Source organism: Ascaphus truei, chromosome 12 (genome assembly GCF_040206685.1).
Source record: "Ascaphus truei isolate aAscTru1 chromosome 12, aAscTru1.hap1, whole genome shotgun sequence".
In the NCBI taxonomy this organism is placed as follows: Eukaryota; Metazoa; Chordata; class Amphibia; order Anura; family Ascaphidae; genus Ascaphus; species Ascaphus truei.
The window spans coordinates 11529077-11549451 of record NC_134494.1 but is presented as its reverse complement, the minus strand read 5'-3'; the positions used below and the strand labels follow the sequence as shown (position 1 = coordinate 11549451).

At 40.6% G+C, this 20375-nt stretch overlaps 1 protein-coding gene across 7 annotated transcripts in view; it reads right to left on the bottom strand.

The window, feature by feature from the left end:
• LOC142463899 (sperm-specific sodium:proton exchanger-like) overlaps positions 1 to 20375 on the bottom strand; it is a 956006-nt gene that overhangs the window by 584894 nt on the left and 350737 nt on the right. For all 7 annotated transcript variants that reach the window (XM_075566732.1, XM_075566736.1, XM_075566735.1 and 4 more), the window contains one exon: positions 10106 to 10277. In XM_075566732.1, the coding sequence (XP_075422847.1) occupies positions 10106 to 10277 (172 nt within the window). The remainder of the gene's footprint in view (positions 1 to 10105; positions 10278 to 20375) is intronic.

The following is a 20375-nucleotide window of genomic DNA, read 5'->3' as shown; positions in this document are numbered from 1 at the left end:
TCTCCGGAGCTGATATCCATTAATACCAGCACCGAAGACCCCAGGCATGAATCATATGCCGGAAAAATGCATTTGCAGAGCACTTCATTACCTTAGCGGCTAACCGCTAAGGCAATGAAGGGGTTAACCACCAGTGCCATGCTTATTGGGGGTAGCAGGGGTGGGTGAAGGTGGTATTTAGTCCTTTGTGGGTCTTTAGGCCTTACTGGGGGGGGGGTTGTGGGTGGGATTAATCCTTTCACGACCTTAGCGGTTAATACCGCTAAGGTAATGAAGGAGTTAACCCCTCCCGCTACCCACACGGTAGGCCTAAACATCCATCCTTGGGGCTACTGTACTACCCCCTTCACCCGCTCCCGCTACCCACAATAAACACAAATACACACAACAGCCCCAAAACCCACCTCCTAGGCCAACGATAACCATAGCAATATGTAATAAACACCTATACACAACCCACAAACCCCCTGTGCCCCACATAAAACCATTATTATTATTTTTTACACAGGATTAATAACACAGGCTGGTGTCACATGGCGTTTGAGGCCTTTTCGGTACGTGTGCTTTCTGATTCCCCAGGAGTCGGAGGGTCAACGCTTCTAAAGGTAAGCATACTGTAATATTGAATGTATGTAAAAAAAATTTTTTACAGGTTTTTTGATTGGATATGTATTTTTTTATGTTTTTCATTGCCCATTGATAGATAATGTATTAATCTGTACCCTTCTAGGGTAAAGATTAATACATTATTATCCAATGCATTTTTTTAAATTGTTTGCTTTGTATCGAGTGTGATTCTTTTCTATTTTAGTTTATTATGTGGATTTAATTGTTTTTCATTTTGCTGCCTTAGTTTTAATATTTAGTGCGATTGATTTTCGTTTTGAATTAATGATGTCTTGTGTTGGGTCCTGCTTTTAATGGTAGTTGTTTTAATAATTAATTGCTTTGTTTGTTTCAATTAATTCATTGTTGTGTTGCCTAGTGCTTTTATTAATTAATTGCTTTGTTGTTTAGTGGTTCAATTAATTCATTGTTGTGTTGGTTAGTGCTTTTATTAATTGCATTTGTTGGCTAGTGTTTTTATTTATTGAATTGGGGTGTTTGTGTTTGTGTATGTTTTATTATTGTGTCTTTTGGGCATTCATGTATTTTGATTAGGGTGCCCATTGAGTGCTATATTGGCTTAGCATGCCCATATTATATGGGTATGATGTACCACTATGCCACTCTATGGGTACAGGGTGGGTATAGTGGGTCCGGGGTGGGTGTTTAGGCCTCCCAGGTGGGTAGCGGGGCAGGGTGAGTTAACCCCTTAATTACTATAGTGGTTATTAACCAGGAACAGATACAAACCAGCGCCCGTATAGAAAATGTCCAATAAGTCCCAAATAGAGTCCAAAAGGGGGGATTCCAAATGGTCCAAACGAAGAAAGATCTCCAGTCAGGGGGTCCGTGGCATATGGACAAAGACAAAAAAGAAAATCATAGTGTAACTTGTATCATTTAAAAACAAACAAACAACAGAGAACAAACCACAAAAAACATAACACAACACTAAAGCTGAAAATAAAATAACTATTTATTAAAACAAAGGAGCCTGCTGCAGCGGGTAATCAAGGGGTTAAAACCCAAAACCCTACTTACAGCAGGACCGGAACAAATGAGTGTGGGATCGCCAAGCAGGGACAGGTGTCAGGAGCTGAGAGGGTTCTCTGTGGGCTCTCAGATGTGCGGTGTCGCTGGTATATGTCATGTACTCTTTCCGACCTCTGAAGGCTCCAAAACGAATGCAGAGGAGGAGGAAGACAAACACAGCCACATCCGTCGAACACAGCCTCTCTTGTGATGACGTCATATCCTGTACACAGCCAGCTATCTCCAAGGCGCCGTGACCTTTGACCCTATGCGTTTCGTGACTGATTTCACTTCCTCAGGGGATGATTTAGTGGGGGTGAAGTCCTGTTATATGCACCTCACTCGACACTGATTGGACAGGCATATATTGAATCCAATAAAGTTTAAAAATTCAGCTTCTAACAAAACGAACTAGGACTTGGACAAACATATAAACAAATACAAAACTTACAAACACCTGGCATTATAAAAAAGAGATTAGGTTGCAATAAAAATAATAATTATAATAATAATAAATTATTTTGGCCTAATATAACAAATACTAGTATAAATAATATTAATACAATCATAGATGCAAACTTTGGATGATCAGAAATAATGAATAATCTAAATAGTCTAAATGAATAAAGATGATCTTAATAGATAAAAATAAAAAGAAAGGAAAAATAGCACATGTACAAAAGACCCTTTCTATTAAATCAGAAAGACCCCTAGATCAAAGTCTAAGTTCAAACCATTGACACGCTATGGGTTGTTAGACCCTTTTTAATATTATACACGTGTTCGTAGATCCTTCTTTGGAAGGACCTCCCAGTGCGTCCTACATACTGTAGGCCATATGGACAGGTAAGCCAATAGATTACATATGCTGAATGGCAATTAATTAAGGATTTTATGGAATACATTTTTGAGGTGACATTAGACTTAAACATTGTGCCTGTTTTGCCATATAAACAGGCAGTGCACCTAGTGCATGTGAAAAAGCCATTTACTGCGTTAGACGAATGAGATTTCGTCTTGGACAGTGGACAGCTAGGTGCTACTAAAGATTTCAGATTGCTAGCCTTAGTGAAAATTATATTCGGAGCGGGGGTAAGTACCTGTGCCAGAGTGTTATCTCTCAAAAGAATAGGCCAATACTTTTTTAGCACATGTCTAATACATGGTGCCATCTGATTGTACTGTGTGACAAAAGCTATATTGTCATCACCATTAGATCTAGGTTTTCTATGATACTCAAGCAGTGTGGACCGGTCGATTAGATCTACCTGTCCCATAACCTGGTTCAGTTGCTCGACCGGATATTTTCTTTGAATGAATTTCTGTTTCAATTCTTCCGCCTGGTGCGCAAATGTCCGGGAGTCTGAACAGTTGCGCTTCAGGCGGACGAACTGCCCCTTGGGTATATTACTGATCCACTGGGGATTATGATGGCTATCCGCCATTAGATAGGTATTGGCCTGGACAGGTTTAAAAAAAGTCTTTGTAAGAATTATGTTATTAACAATATACAGATTCAGATCTAAAAAATCATCCCCTGAGGAAGTGACGTTAGTCACGAAATGCGTAGGGTCAAAGGTCACGGCACCTTGAAGATAGCTGGCTGTGTGCATCGTATTGGATCTACCCAGCAGGATACGGCGTCATCACAAGAGAGGCTGTGTTCGACGGATGTGGCTGTGTTTGTCTTCCTCCTCCTCTGCATTCGTTTTGGAGCCTTCAGAGGTCGGAAAGAGTACATGACATATACCAGCGACACCGCACATCTGAGAGCCCACAGAGAACCCTCTCAGCTCCTGACACCTGTCCCTGCTTGGCGATCCCACACTCATTTGTTCCGGTCCTGCTGTAAGTAGGGTTTTGGGTTTTAACCCCTTGATTACCCGCTGCAGCAGGCTCCTTTGTTTTAATAAATAGTTATTTTATTTTCAGCTTTAGTGTTAAGTGTTATGTTTTTTGTGGTTTGTTCTCTGTTGTTTGTTTGTTTTTAACTGATACAAGTTACACTATGATTTTCTTTTTTGTCTTTGTCCATATGCCACGGACCCCCTGACTGGAGATCTTTCTTCGTTTGGACCATTTGGAATCCCCCCTTCTGGACTCTATTTGGGACTTATTGGACATTTTCTATACGGGCGCTGGTTTGTATCTGTTCCTTGTTGCCATTCTGGTGTTGTTCTACCAGTGTTTCCTGGCTGCCCTGCTATTACTATTATTTTATTTTATTCCTTGTTACATCCCCATTTCCAAGGGATTTTAGCGCCTGAAAGCACCTTCTTTTTGTGTTTCTTCAGCGGTTATTAACCGCTAAAGTGATTAAGGGGCTAGGGGCCATTAGAATGTATTTATTAAGTATGCTTTCTGGCAACGGAGGACATGGACCTGCAGTAAGCTGACGAGGACACCCTTCACATTGCCTGGGGTAAGTAGAATGGTTTTATTTACTTTATTTACACTGCATGGCTAATGTTGTGTTTAATAATGTGCAAGTAATCTATTATCCATATTTGGATAATAGTTATTTTGCCCATTACTATACTGTATGTGTATGGTGGGGGGGTGGAATTTATTGAAATGTAGGCCATGTTTTTGTTTTTTTAAATACAGGAATGGTACCGCAGGCCAGCGGGGACCCACGGGGACCACCCAAGGACCCCCAGACGCCCACGGAGACCACCTGAGGACCCACGGACACCTGCTGGGAGGAACTGGGGACCCCTTTGGGGCCCATGGGGACCTGTGGGGACCACTAGAGGGCTCCCAGAGCCCCGTGGGAACCACCCAAGGGCCCCCAGATCCCCGTGGGAACCACCAGATGGGATGACCCGGGGCCCCCCCGGAAACCAGTGGGTACCACCCGTGGACCCCATTGGGACCTCCTGGAGGCCAACAGAACCTAGCAGGGACCACCCAAGAGCCCCCAAACACCCATGAGCACCCCCCGGGGTGCACTGTGGGGCCGGCAGTCACCCGTTGGGACCACCCAGGGACCCCCGCCGGCCTGTGGTATTAATTCTATGTGTAAAAAAATAAATAATGATTTTATGTGTGGGGACAGAGGGTGGATTATGTTTTGGTGGTTATTACATATTTTAATTTTTTTACAAGTGTATTGTAGCAGGGGGTCTGCGGAGCAGAACCTTGTTGATTTTACATTTGGGGACCCCTGTTTCCCGAGATACAGGCCCCGTTATGGGGTGCCGGTATCTCCTATGCATGTAAATGTCTCACGTCACGTGATCGGGACATTTCAATAGCAATAACGGAGTCATGGTACCCTAAAATCAGGACTGCGGTATAGCTATACAAGGACTGAGCAGCAGATTCATAAAAATGCGGCGTTAACTCAGGAAGGAATTTATTTTTCCCCTTATGAGATATCATTAAAGCTGCAGACCAAGCTATATTGTACGTGTTTTTTTAAAAGTAAATCAGTTCTGTACTATGAGAAAATACTTGTGGCATTTAAAAAAAAAAAACTGAATTACATTTTGAATGTATTATAATGTAACAAGCATTTTCTTGTTTCTATAGCAACCATTTAGAAAGTCACATCTCTTTGCTCTTCTGAAACAGGCTCTGACACACACCTATTTGAGCACTGCCCTCTCTAGCAGTGCACTAATTGTATCTAGTGACTGCCTGGTCACATGATCTTCCTCAAAGAACTAGAGTTTGGGCTTTTGCGTCCTAGTCGTAACAATGGTAAGTCATTTTAGGGTCCCCAAGAAATTAGTTGCCCCTACAAAAGGGCCTTCATCAATTTAGGTACAGTAGGAAAACTCTATATCATTGTGTGAAATTTATCCTTGGTTTTTGTTTAACTAATGTAATGAGAATGGAGTTTTGTTGTGTTTCTGATGGCCAGGGTGCATGATGGGCTAACTTTTGTCTCTTACTAAAAAGTCGAATATGCTGAAATGTAGTTGCTGCGATGGAGAATAACTGCTGAAATAGTGTGTTATGAAAAGCATTTGAAGACCAGGTGACTCCCCCGCCTTCCTAACTGGGATGTTAGATGAATTGACAGAAAAAACGGAAAGGGCGCTCCTATGACGAGGTAGTGACAATTAATGTGCAAATAAGTGAAATTATATAGTGAAATAAAGTGATGTCAAAACACATACCACATGCAGTGAAAAAGGTGACAACAATTGTGCAGCAAAAAGTGCCAACAAATATGTATCAGTGCTGCTCAAAAACCCTTTGACGAATGGAGTTTGCTCTGATAGAACGATACTTGAAGTAAGGGAGCACAGTTTCAAATGAATGTATATGAAAGAGAATAAAAACACATCGTGGTGCAATAAACCCTAAAACAGTGAGGGTGTTTTTGATGTGGTGACCTCTGAAGTGGGAACTCAGATTTTCCCAATGTAAATAAACGTGTCCAAAACTGTGGCAATAATGGATGAGGGGAAACCTATTCAGTCTTCTCTATGCTGAATGTAAGATGATCTTACTCCATGTGATGTGGATGTGGCAGCGCAGGGGTTAATGGAACGAAAAAGCCAACATAGTACAATCCAGCAAACAATGCAAACATTATCAAGGTTAAAAGATAATGAATGTACACTTACATAGTGCAAAATATAACAAGGCACATAAAAAAGCATTGTAGCAAGAAAGTACACTGTGGGTACTAAGGAGAAGAATTCCCTGAATGGTGCTCAGCAGTAAAGTGATTTAGGTGTAATGAAAAATAATATTTATTGGGTATAATCTTTAAAATAAAGGCATCAAGAACATAAATACTTAAAAAAAGAACACCTGAGTAATGTGTTCTTAATGGTAACGCAACCCTGATATTCGCACAGGGCACTGGCCTGGGTGTAGAACCCTAAATGGAGTTGAGAGACTCTAAAGTGTAGAAACAAATGTTCCAGTGAAAAACACTTGGTAGGTCTCTGTGATCTGTATGATCCAAAGGAATGAATTTAAAATGTAGCATCAAATACCAACATAGTCTAGCAAACATGTATATTGTATGCCGTAGTGTAGCAAATCCCCTATTACTGTAGGGGATTGATCAACAAAGATTTTGAGGGTCTAATGCAGAACCAGACCAAACAGAAAAACAATTTGACAAAAAAAGAAAAAGAGGCTTTGAAAGAACTAATGGAAAATGACAATGTAGTCATTAAACAGGCTGACAAAAGGGGAGAGGGGGTTGTTCTGATAGAAAGGGTCAACTACGAAACAGAGTCTCTTCGATTATTAGGTGATAAAGACACTTATGTGAAATTAAAATCTAACCCCACTAAACTGTTTACGGAGGAGTTGAAATGTCTATTGGATGGAGGAAAAGAGATAGGAATATTAAATAAACAAGAATACAAGTTCCTATTTAATGATCAGTCTAAGTTACCTGTGTTTTATTTCCTCCCAAAGGTGCATAAAAGTGTAGTCAATTCCCCAGGCAGACCAATAGTCTCGGGGATTGACTCACTAACAGCAAACTTATCATTGTACATTGATACATTTTTGCAGAAATACGTGGTACAACAAGGGTGAATTTACGAGATACAACAGATTTATTGAACATTGAGTAAAACTAAATGGGAGGAACATTATATAATAGCTACATGTGATGTGATGTCATTATACACATCGATTCAACACACTAAGGGATGCAAAGCCAGGTACTACAGAGGGACATAGATCTTCCAGAAGCCCAGGTTGATTTCATTATTGATAGTATTTGGTTTATTTTAGGTCACAATTTTTTCTGGTACGGTGATGATTTTTTACTTGCAACAACGTGGAACGGCGATGGGCTCCAGGTTCGCACCGAGCTATGCCAATCTGTTTATGGCAGTTTGGGAGGACAGTAACATCTGGTCTGAGGGAGAGCTCGGTGCGGGCCTGGTCCTATATCGTTGTTTCATCAATGACGTGTTCCTGGTGTGGAAAGGGGGGGAGGGGGAAGAATGACTAGAAACATTCCTTAACACCATGAACACAAATGAAAGCAATTTGAGGTTCACTAGTCAACAAAGTAATCACCAAATTAACGTCCTAGATTTAACAATTTGCATAGAAAACAATGTGATCAAAACCAAGACCTACTTTAAATAAATAGATAAAAACAACTACATTTTAAGATCTAGTTGTCATCTATCCAGGTGGATGGGCAACTTTCCATCTGGACAATTCACTCGAATCAAAAGGAATTGCACTGATAGAAACACATTTCTATCATAGGCTAATCTGATTCAAAAAAGATTTGCAGAGAAAAACTACAAGAGATAAACGGTCAACAAAGGAATGCATACAGTGGATTTGCTAGACAGACAGGAATTATTAAAAAAGCAGATCAACGATGGGAAGTTTGATTTTGCTTCCCTCACTAGCTATAATAGAGGGGCAGGAGATATTAAAAATATCATTAATAAACACTGGGACATTCTTAAAAATGATCCTATTTTAGGAACAAGTATCCCAGATAGACCCAATATTACTTTCAAAAAAGCCTGCAACCTTAACGACAAATTAGCACCTAGTGCATTAAGGAAGAAATCGGCAAATCCAACCAGCTGGTTTCAACAAAAAGGTTTTTTTGGCTGTAAAACGTGTAGAGCATGCCAATTCAGATCCCCCAATAACGTTGAATTTTGGTTAATTGTGACTGGTGAAAAATGCTTGGTGGACTACTGTATTACATGTAGATCTGACCACATAATATATCTGCTGGAATGCTCCTGTAAATTGCAGTATGTGGGGAAAACAGATAGTCACTGAGCACTAGGGAGATGCGCTGCCAAGAGATAGTGAATCACTGAGGCCAGACCGGAAGCATCCCCACCATGATCCCAATGCATATTGGGTAGAGGGAGAAGGCAGGAGTGAGGTGCCAGCAGCCCCACCACGATCCCCAGCACAACCAGAGGTATGGGGGTGTATGTGTATGTCTATGTGTATTTGTGTGTATGTGTAAAGTTTGGCAATTTTTTTTTAAATTGAATATTCGGGGTTCACGCTCACACCGTGTTATTTTGCGGATCCGCGTTATAGCGGATCGCGCTATAACAGGGTTGAGCTGTACTCTTGAAAAATAAATCAATAATGTAAAACTGCGGAAATTCAGGAGAGATGAAGACGATTATTTGAAAGGAGAACAATGAAATTGGAATAAAAATTGAAATATTAGAAGGTTTCAGGAGCAGGGAAGATAAACCTACTCTATAGAGATAATAGAGATAATAGTGAAAAAAAGATATCAAAGCAATAATAATAATAACAACACTAATGAACTAACGTGAGTTCCCACTTCAGAGGTCACAACATCACAAACACCATCAATGTTTTAGGATTTATTGCACCATGTTGGATGAATGCCTGAATGTCTTCGATACATTTGTACAGCATGAAATGTGCCAGACCTTCAATTGTGGTTGAGCCCAAGGGTGTACTTGGCTCTTTGCGCAGTATAAACGTGATCACAGAATAACAACTATTGACCAGGCATCATCAAGTGATAATATACTACACTACACGTAGGTTGTACACCTACGAAATGCATTGGATGACAGAATTAACAATATTCCACAAGTATATTTGCTCTAATCTAGCGCTCCGCTAGTGACAATTTCCTGCGGCTGGCAATCACTTGTGCAGGTAAATCATTGGCTGTGCCTGGACACCTACAGCTTTGCGCTTATCACGGCACTTAAGGTGACGTCATTGGCCACTGCCCCCTGCTATATAGGTGAGTCTTGCTACATGCCGACATAGGAATTGCTTCTTTACGTCTGCTGACAACTTTAGTAAATTGACTAGTGAGTATTATGCTAGCGTTCTGTTTATTAATGCCTGGAATTGAGTTCTGAATTGTGCAGATGAGCTGCCTTTCGCCTTGCAGCTGTTGCTGATTATTGATGATCCTGTGCACATCCACTTACTGCAATACTGGACAGTCACGCTTTAATATCCATGAGTGGTGATTGGCAACTTCCTCATTTTGTGTTTAAACGGAGGTCTTAGACCCCTCACTGGAATCTTTGAACTTTTATACTATTCACGTATCGGTTGGAATCTTGAAGTGATGCCATTACAGAATCTATCCAGGTAACACCTGGTGAATGAGACCTACTCAGGACTCCTGAAGTAGCTGTGGATGCTACTTACCTGTGGGAGTTCCGGCGTGACCGTGGTAACATGCCCAAAAGAAATGGTCTTTTTATACGTGCATTACTAACTTTGATATATCACTAATATATTTTATTTGACTTACTACACTATGAGTTGTGCATTTTTCTTCTTTTTTATCATTAAGAGATGTAGGGGTCCATTGAGCAATATTCTGACTGAGTGCCATAAAATTATGAATATCCAAAGCTAAGTAACCAACACATTTTATTTACTAATAACAACTGGTGTTGGTGTTATTCATGTGTGAACTCGTGGCTGAAATCGACAACTCGAACCAATCTCTTGAATAAGTAATTTTATTTTCAGAACAACTTACCTTACTCTTATCTTGTTCTGTACCAAGGTTTTCTGTTTGGAAAGCCACTAAAGCCATATTCAAAGTAAATGCACCTCTTAATCCACTCCAAATTATAATTGTTCCCCATCGCCAATTGAATCCATAACCCATTCGACATAGAAGAGGACTTAGTGCAACAACAACAAGGAGTCTTTTGAAGAAACAAATTTGAAAAACAAAATATTAATTTTCTAAATTTTCATAAGGTGTTATCATTTTCTAATTCTGTAGTATTGCAGCAAAACAAAAACAAAAAGAATATATGAAGACATCAAGAGTCATCGCGATTCCAGTTACTGTTGCAATACATTATAATGTTAAGGAAGGACAAGAACAGTCTATTTCAGTCCTCGTACAAAGCTTTCCACTTTGTAAGGAATTCCATACTTAGTTTAAGCATATGCGCAAAATATAAATACTGTATAACGGAGACTGTACTGAAGGAGAATATACTGTACTGCTATTCAGGCAGTAGCAAAGGGAGCTTTACCACATTCCATTATCTTTATAATAAAAACTTTGCAAAAATACTTTGCACTAATCTAATGCATACAGTATATTTAATTAAACTCTTTCAGATTGCTTGTGGTCCTTCCGCCTATGCATGTACTGTATGTGCCTGGTTGTATTCTATCATTCATCTGTTTTCAGGCATGCATACAAGCTAAAAATGTATAGTGATTAAGACACCAATTACATGTACCCTACCCTGAAAAAGGCTATATATTATGTTATGCAGGGTATATAGCTTTAGTAAAGTACACATAAAACAGAGGTAGCAACATACAAAATATAAGAAAATAATCCCACCAGAAGTGGAGGGAACAATCTGACAAATGCACACTAACCAATAATTTTTATATTAACTATTTGTTTTAATGAAAGAGAAGATGATATGGAGGGTCATACACCCATGGGGTTTGACACGATCAATATGCATGTTAATTAAAGTTATACAGTTATAACATAATTTACTGTAGCAAATTCCCTGAGGGGTAATGTGAAAGAAAAAACAATTCAATCTTTATTTAAAATTATAAAAAATATATGAGAAACGAATTGTGCTAATATAAGTGAATAAAAAAATCCTATTCAGAAGGTAACCAATGATTATCTGAGTATACTGTGTTGGTTGTAAAGATAACCAGTTGCAACAGTTTATTGCACAGTATCAGTTACTAAGTGTTCATAAAGCTGTTTAGATCGGTTTGGGTGTTGAAGTAATTTTATTGACAACAAAACTATTTTAGCCAGATTTATATTTCAATATAGCATGCACACAACATAGCAAATTGAAATAATTTGTTACACTGTGTAAATTACCACACATTTATAAAGCTGTTTAGGTGGGATTGAGAGTTAAAATGAAATTAGTTGCTGCCATTAGAGAAGGGTGAATTTTGTCTTTGGCATACAGTATTTGTAGCTGCCATAGATTGGCCAGTTCTTTAAAGTCGCGGATTTCCGTGGATCAGTCTCAAGAAGGCAAATCCACCATTTTTTTTTCTATCACCGACAATCCGAGTGGCAGATTAAATACGCCGCCGAGCTTCCACTGGGGGCGAGCGACGGGGCTATCTGACATCAGCGTGCCGGAAGTAAGCCTGGCCCACTGACGTGAGAACCCAATCGTGCACCAGCAGTGGAAGCTCGGCGGCGTGGGACAGAGAGAGGAAAGGTCCTGCAGGCAGCTGAGAGTTGGGGCCCAGCCACAAACAGCAGCAGGGCCTGGCCAGAGGTCAGGTGAAATTTGCAGCGCTGGCCGGCCCCACCCCCAGCCAGAAGACCCCCGCAGCCACCGGGCCTGGCCTGACCCAAGGTAAGTCTGTATTTTTATATGTATTGGGGGGCTTGGGGGTATTGTTTATATGTATTGGGGGGTTTGGGGGAATTTGTATATGTATTGGGGGGCTTGGGGGACTTTTTATATGTATTGGGGGCTCGGAAGAAATTTTATATGTATTGGGGGGCTTTGGGGTATTTTTGTATGGGCTGGGGTATTTTTTATATGTTTTGGGGAGGGTTGTTTTTTATATGATGTACAGTATGTATGTATGTATGTATGTATGTATGTATATATATATATATTGTGACATAGTCCAAAGATGTTAGGCAGCTTTCTGCCCCATTTTAGGTCAGAAAGTGCAGGAATAGTTAAAAATGATCCGTTCCACAGCTTCCCATTAACTCAGGCAGCTGGATGGAAAATCCAGACATCAGATTACAATGGCTCTAGTTCTCCCTCACCTGCTCTTCTAATCACATGCACAGGTATTGAGAGCAGAGAGGTTTTGCATTTCACTCTCTCTCCTTAGAGCCTGGAGGCTGGGGTTATCGCTGCTCCCCGGAATCCAGTTCGGGGTGGACGGCCCCTCCAAGTATCACAGTACCAGAGGATTTGCCTGGACACTTGGGACCGTGTTCCCACCACGAACAGATAAGACAAAACAAAACAAATGTTTATTGCTGTTGCTAAAAGACTGTGCTGTATCTAGTGACCCTACAGTAAATGAGAGGGCCTTTTTTTAAGCTGGGGAACCAGGTTAGTTGGCCCAGTTAGTTCGCAGTTAGAGGCTGATTCTGATGTGTAGTTAGTTCCCTGAAAGGGATAGGATTTCTTTATATGATTTGGTTTTTATTTCTTAAAAGTGACACTGTGTGAAATGCTATGACACTGATATAAGTGAACTGCTGAATGAAAATGTCTGAGTGCCACTAACCTACACATGTTAAAGCTACAGTACATTTCTTGGATGAAAATAAAGCAGGCAGAAGCCTGACTTAAGCAATATAATACTTTGCATGAACCTGTTTGTTGTATAATTAACCCTAGAAGACTGTGTCGGGAAGAACCCAGACAGACGTCAGCACTACAAAAGAGGGGCGTTTGTCACATATGGTGGAGAATGCGGGTCGACACTAAAGTCTGTGGGTTTGCAAATAAATGCGGGGGTTTAAAATGGCCGCCCAGCTGAAGTAAAATACAGATGCTATGAGTGAAGTCTGTCCCACTGTGTATATCAGTTGTGCTTCTAGCATACACAGAGAATGTGCGAAGTGTGGATGCAATAGCACCCTGAACCCAAACAGAAAACCAAAATGTTTTGCTGAAGAAAAAAAAAAAAAATTGCATCTAGCAAGTGCTGTTTGTAAAGCTAATGCCATTTGCTGAAGTGAGTGAATTTGCAGCTAGCAAGTGCTGTATGTAAGTTGCTGAAGTGAGTGAAATTGCAGCTAGAAAATTGTCCCTGACGGGTTTCTAAAATGGCCGATGTGAAATGTTTGTTTTGTAATGTACATAATCATGAAAAACAGTGTCCCTTCAGGCCATACGATGATGATGATGATGACGACGATTCGTATGTGGCCCCTGGAAGAGAGCCATACCTACAGAGGAATTTAGTATGTTGGGCCTGTCATAAAGTAGGTCACATGGAAGATGTGTGCCCCAAAATTTTCAAAGACAAACAGCTGCAAAAGCAAGCAACGCCCTATGAGTGCAAGCAAGATGTGGAAGCTGATACCAGTGAGTGTGTGCCCAGTACCACTGATATCTCTGGAGCTAATAAAGCAAAAAGAAAGAAGAAGAAAAAGAAAACTGTTCCTCAAGTCACAGGGGAAGTGACCGAGCCACTTGAACCTGCGCTGTCAGGACATGCGTCAGAAAGGCGCCGAGATGTGCTGCAGACCGGAGTGACCGGCAGAATTGTCACGGGAACAGTGGCAAAGGAAAAGGAGGAGCAAAGGGAAGCTGAATCCTTGAACCAGGATAAAGAGGCTTTGGTTTCTGCACTCCAAGCTGCCCGCCATGATTATGAAGTCCTGTGGCAGGATTTGGTGAAGGAGCGAGAATGTTGGAAGAAGGTGCAAGAAGCGAACGCAGAGTTACAGAGGTGTATACTCCCAGCTTTACAAGAGCACGAGGCTTTGAAGAAAACAGAGTCTCTCTTACGGAGTGAGCTGGAAGAGGTGATGACTAGTTTGGAAAAGGCCAACACCGTAATTGCTATCCTAAAACAGAAATACGGGAAAGCTCTACAAGAGGTTCACACACTCAGCACAGAGGTGCAAAACTCACGCCTGGAGGGCCACGGTCTGAACACAGAGCTGGGAATGTTGAAGCAAACCCATGAGATTGCCCTGAGTGAGTTAGAGACTGTAAAGCAAGAAAATGAGACTCTGAAATTGAAAAATTCAGATTTGACTGACCAAGCAGAAAAAGTAAAGAAACAGTTGACTCAGGAAAAAGTAGAAGTGCAGGAAGCACTACAGAATGCATTGATGCACACTCAGAGCCAGCACCAGGAAGAAATGGACGCTCTGAGAACAGAATTGCGACATGTATGCACAAAACAGAATTCTCTCGTGGAGGAACTTAACGTTTTGAAAAAGGAGAAAAGCATTAGAATAATTCAGAAGCACTGCAAAGCTCTTATCCAAGGAAGAAGGGAAAGAGAAAATTATCGGCATAAACGCGCCGCAACTATCATCCTACAGGCTGCCTACAGAGGGATGAAAATTCGTCAGTTCAATCGCCGGAATAAAGCAGCCTGTGTTCTTCAATCATTCTACTGTGCCCGCATGGTACGAAACAGATTCCTCATTATGAAAGGAGCAACTATAAAAATCCAATCTCTGACTAGGATGACACAGAACAGGATTCGCTATCAAACCCTGAGAAATGCGTCACTGGTTATCCAGCGGTACTTCCGCCTGAATAAATGTAGGCCTCAGGAAAGAGAGGCCCAAGACTACATGCCTGCCGACTGCAAAGGTAAAATGCCACAGGGTACAGCCGGAGTTAGTGAGAGCTCCATCAATGTGAAGGTGCTCCATTTAATCAGTGCTTCATCTTCTAAGTACCATATAATTGCCCCAAAGGGAAAATCCCAAATCTCTGAGAGTGATGGTCGTGAGAAAATACATGGCAGTAAGAAGTACCATAAAGGTTCAAAGGTTGCAAAGCAAAAGCGACGAAGGTCAACGCTGGCCTTGAATTTTTCCGGATCTCGCCACTCTGGGCCACAATATAAAGACAAAGACTATCCGGCCCCAGAGTTCCGTCAGAAGCTAAAGAAACAGTCCAGTCATTTGCAGGTTGCAGCGGGTGTTGAAATGAAGTCAGAAGATGTAATGGACTGGAAGTCAAGGGAAAAAAAAAAAAGGAAAAATGTTTGGGAATGACCGATTTTTATGTTATATGAGTGGACTATGTCACTTAACTTTGCAAATAAGCTAGTGTAGTTATGCTATATTAGGCCTCTAGAATAAGCATTTTGTCAATATTACAATGTTATATTGGTTCTCTGTGTTGAAAATGTAGCTAAAATACAAATTAATATACAGGGTTGATGGCCCTTAAGTTTACAAGGCTGTCGTATAAAAAAATAAATAAATAAATAAATATTGGTAGCTTACAATATAGAAAAAAAATTCCCTTTTCGGTTGGTAAATATATAATGAGGTTCATATTCTAGAGTAGAAAAACCCAGGGAGGTAATAGAAATTGTCTGGTTTTGTGAATATATTTAGCATATCCTGGGTTGTAAAAATGTGTGCTAGACACTTATTTTTCAAAATAGTTCCCTAATAGAGAGCAACAAAATATGTTTGCCAAGTATAGTCTCTTATGACGAAACCTATTGTCCATAATTGCCGTGGAAAAAGTTCATATTCGTGTCATGTGAATACTTAATATTGTACTGAGGAGTTAGTTCAAGTATTTCAGGTAGGACGCTCACCCCAGTGAGGTCCATGGCCGCTCACCCCAGTAGGTGTGAGCTGCGGAGGGGGATATGTGACATAGTCCAAAGATGTTAGGCAGCTTTCTGCCCCATTTTAGGTCAGAAAGTGCAGGAATAGTTAAAAATGATCCGTTCCACAGCTTCCCATTAACTCAGGCAGCTGGATGGAAAATCCAGACCACAGATTACAATGGCCCTAGTTCTCCCTCACCTGCTCTTCTAATCACATGCACAGGTATTTAGAGCAGAGAGGTTTTGCACTTAACTCTCTCTCCTTAGAGCCTGGAGGCTGGGGGTAACGCTGTTCCCCGGAATCCAGTTCGGGGTGGACGGTCCCTCCAAGTATCACAGTACCAGAGGATTTGCCTGGACACTTGGGACCGTGTTCCCACCACGAACAGATAAGACAAAACAAAACAAATGTTTATTGCTGTTGCTAAAAGACTGTGCTGTATCTAGTGACCCTAAATGAGAGGGCATTGTTTTAAGCTGGGGAACCAGGTTAGTTGGCCCAGTTAGTTCGCAGTTGGAGGCTGATTCTGATGTGTAGTTAGTTCCCTGAAAGGGATAGGATTTCTTTATATGATTTGGTTTTTATTTCTTAAATGTGACACTGTGTGAAATGCTATGACACTGATATAAGTGAACTGCTGAATGAAAATGTCTGAGTGCCTCTAACCTACACATGTTAAAGCTACAGTACCTTACTTGGATGAAAATAAAGCAGGCAGAAGCCTGACTTAAGCAATATAATACTTTGCATGATCCTGTTTGTTGTATAATTAACCATAGAAGACTGTGTCGGGAAGAACCCAGACAGACGTCAGCACTACAAAAGAGGGGCGTTTGTCACAATATGTATATTGTGATGCCCACACCACGTTGCAGTCTCTTTAAGTCCCAATTTAAGGCAGGAAACACTGTATTTCTTATATGGGGTTTATTTACAGGGATTAAATCATATGATAACAGGCCCACCGTTCCTTTAAGTTAAACAAATCATAAAATAAAATACCTATTCCCGTTAGGGAAAATAACTGAACTTTGCTTCAGCCCTTTCTAACCACAGCTGGCCAACTATACTGGTTCCCAGCTTAAAACATGCCCTGGCATATGCAACAATGTATACAGTCTCTGCACACAATAATAAAGCATTTTGCTTATCTGTTAGTCCTTTGGAGCAGACGTCCCCATTTCAACATGGTCTCTCCTCCTTTCCTTCTTAGGGATACTCGGCCCCACGTGAACTCAGAGAAACTCTCCTCTGTAGGTACACTGTCAAGGGCTGTGCCAGCCTTCCTTCTTTAGCTGGGGAGCACTTCTCTCACTCTGTGACTCTCAGCATTGTCTCTCTGGCAGCATGGCAGCATCTCTGTAGTCACTTACTGACTATATAAAAACTCCATGAGCAATCAGGAGTCCAGCCTTCTCAATTAGGCAACATCTGAACTAGCTACATCTAAGGAGGATTAATTCCCTGAGATCTGAAAAGGTCCCTTACTGCACTGTTCCAGCACCTAGAGGACAGTGATGGTATCAGAGTTTTTTTTAAACCAGGAGATAATTATTTTTCCTTCTGCTCAAATGTTTGCAAGAAAGAGAATCAGAAAAGCAGCAGCACAGCCCATGCCCCATTCTCTAGCTTGAGGAATGTGCAAAGATACATCTGAGATACGAAAGTTAACTCAAAAAAACTCCAGAACATCAAATTAGTTTTAAGAGCAGGTTATTTATGAGAATAAAGAGAAGGACATTTTTATTAATTTAGTTGCAGAATAAAACTGTTTTGTAAATAGGTGAGAATTTTTTTTCTTGTGTTTGTTATTTTTATGAAGTTGGTTGTGTATGAGAGAAGTTTTGTGTCTCTGTTCTCGATGTGTCTGTATTGTGGTTTCTGTTTTTATGTAAACCAGTAAAAACACATTTCAATTGTATTTCTATAGGATTAGGATATGTTTGGGAATATTTAAAAAACATTCTGGTAAAAGCTCACACGTACTGTTTAAATTATATATTGTATATTTATAAATTATATGACCCTTATTACAAAAGTCCCATTGTTTTTATTTTTTGGAGACCATAGCAAATGTAGTTTTTAGGGCTGTGGAGAAAGCTCCATTTTTTAACTCAGAGTTAATGTTCCAATCCAGTGATTAATAGTTAGTTTACGGAGAAGCTGGTATGTTATCTGTCCAAGGTCATTTGGCAATACGCCCAGGAAAGCTCGTTGGCTAAGTGCCCGGGATATCTGAAATTATTTTTTAGTCAACTGGAATAATGCTGAGTATCTTTAAAAGTATAAAGAAGTTGGCAGTGTGCTCGGCACTTCGCAAAGAGATTATATTACAAGAAATTAGTGTGAAGTCCTATACAAAATTATTTGTCTATCAACTGAATGTGATGTATTTTATAACTTTTAACCATTTATTTTTTCCAAAGGTGTGCAATTTTATTATAAGCAGTAGTTATTGTCAAAATCGCCGTGTAATATATATAATTCTAATCCTGCTGCAGATCAAGCAACCAACATCCTAGTTGCTAATTTATTTATTTGTAGAATGTTTTGCCAGGAGGTGGTGCATTGGGATTCACCTCTCGTTTTTGGGTGTGTCCTGGGCATAGAGTTAAATGACAGGTGATACATAGTTACAAATGCAGTTACATAAGTAAGCAGGGTATACATTATATACAAGGCATTGCAAACATTTAGCAGAGTAGTTACAGTGGAGTGTTTGGGGCGAAAGCCACACTGGAATTGGCTAGGGAAATTTGTCTTGGTATAGTAATTGCTTAATTGGGAGTTAACACATTTTTTTGTCCATGACTCTGGATAGTATTGTCTTGTATGTCTTTATTTATATAGCGCCAAAAATGTACTCAGTGCTTCACAAAGAATATAGTACAGGGAATTATAATAGTACAGTAAGTGCAGCAAAATCAGACAATAGGAAAGGAAATCCCTGCCCCGAAGAGCTTGAAATCTAAGGTTTGAGGGGAATTTACAGAGACGACAGGTGAGGGAATGAATGCTGTAGATGGCTGTGCTCTACCTCAATGGGTGGTAGGAGTGACTGGGTGTGGGACAATAGCCATGGGTGCAGGCTATTGGGATGCTTGATTTGTGGGTCGAGTTTTAAGGTTAGTCAGTATTAAATTAAAAGGTTGACACCATTTGCATCGGAGGAGATGGCAGTGAGCCATGAAAGAGAGCAAGTGTGTATTGGGAGAAGAGAGAATGGCCCGTAGTTTGAGACAGTGTTTTTGTCCCCACTTTTGAAGATTGGGACAACTCTGGCAGCTTTCCAGGTCTTAGGGATATGGCCTGCAGACAGGAACATCACAAAGTCCATTGGTTCTCTCGAGACAAGCGAGATCTACATTTAACTCCTTGGGAAAGAGACAACACATTTGTGGATGTTTGCAGATCTATATATAATAAATCTGGGATAAATGAATCCTGCTGGGTGTGTGGATACATACCACATACACAAGTAGCCCTCTGGGTAGGGATACCTTACACTGATGCCGAATTTAGAGAAGGGAACATCAATTTGAATTTATTTACAGGGAACTTTTCTAAACTTCTAAACCGAATTCCACTGGTAAATCAGGTTCCAGTACGTGGATTTTACATAAATTACACTAGCAACACCAATAAATGTATGGGTCAGGTGCCTCCTCCAACCAATGAAACCTGTATAAAAATGAATTTACAGCCTGGAGCTAAACATTTACACGGAGGATGTGGCCTTAATTTTACAGTTTTAATTAGTATATTTATTAGATGATGTTCTCAATCACACAACTACAGCCATTGCATCACTAAACCAAGAACAGGTCCAGATAAGGCTTATGGCCTTAAAAACAGAATGGCCTTAGACTAAATTTTAGCATCAAGAGGAGGGGTATGTGCCCTAATTAAAGAACAATGTTGTGTTTTCATCCAAGATCAGAGTGGCAAGGTACAGCATGAACTAGACGAAATAAAAGAGATTCAAGTAAGACTTAGGAAAGGAGGGGGACACCGAATTGGATCCTTTGGGCTTGGTGGAATGATGGGATCACTGGGAGCAAAACTGTTGAATGCTTTACTGTGTGTACTAGTGGTACTTGTCATATATGTGTGTGTCACATGCTGCAAAGGTATGATCCACAAATGTGCTACCCCCTCACCTTCTTCAGACCTGATGCCATTGTTTGCAGATCCAAGCTACAGCAGTCCCTTGAAGAAATAATGTAGCAAAGGAGGGGAGAAAACGGAGCACTAGATCCACGAGGCTATGCCAAAAAATGCAAGGATGCGTTCCCACAGTGCAGGCTTATTTAATGGTCAGATACAAAAAAGATACACACCAACGCGTTTCGGACTACAACAAGTCCTTTCTCAAGGTGAATTTGACCTTGAGAAAGGACTTGTTGTAGTCCGAAACGCGTTGGTGTGTATCTTTTTTGTATCTGACCATTAAATAAGCCTGCACTGTGGGAACGCATCCTTGCATTTTTTG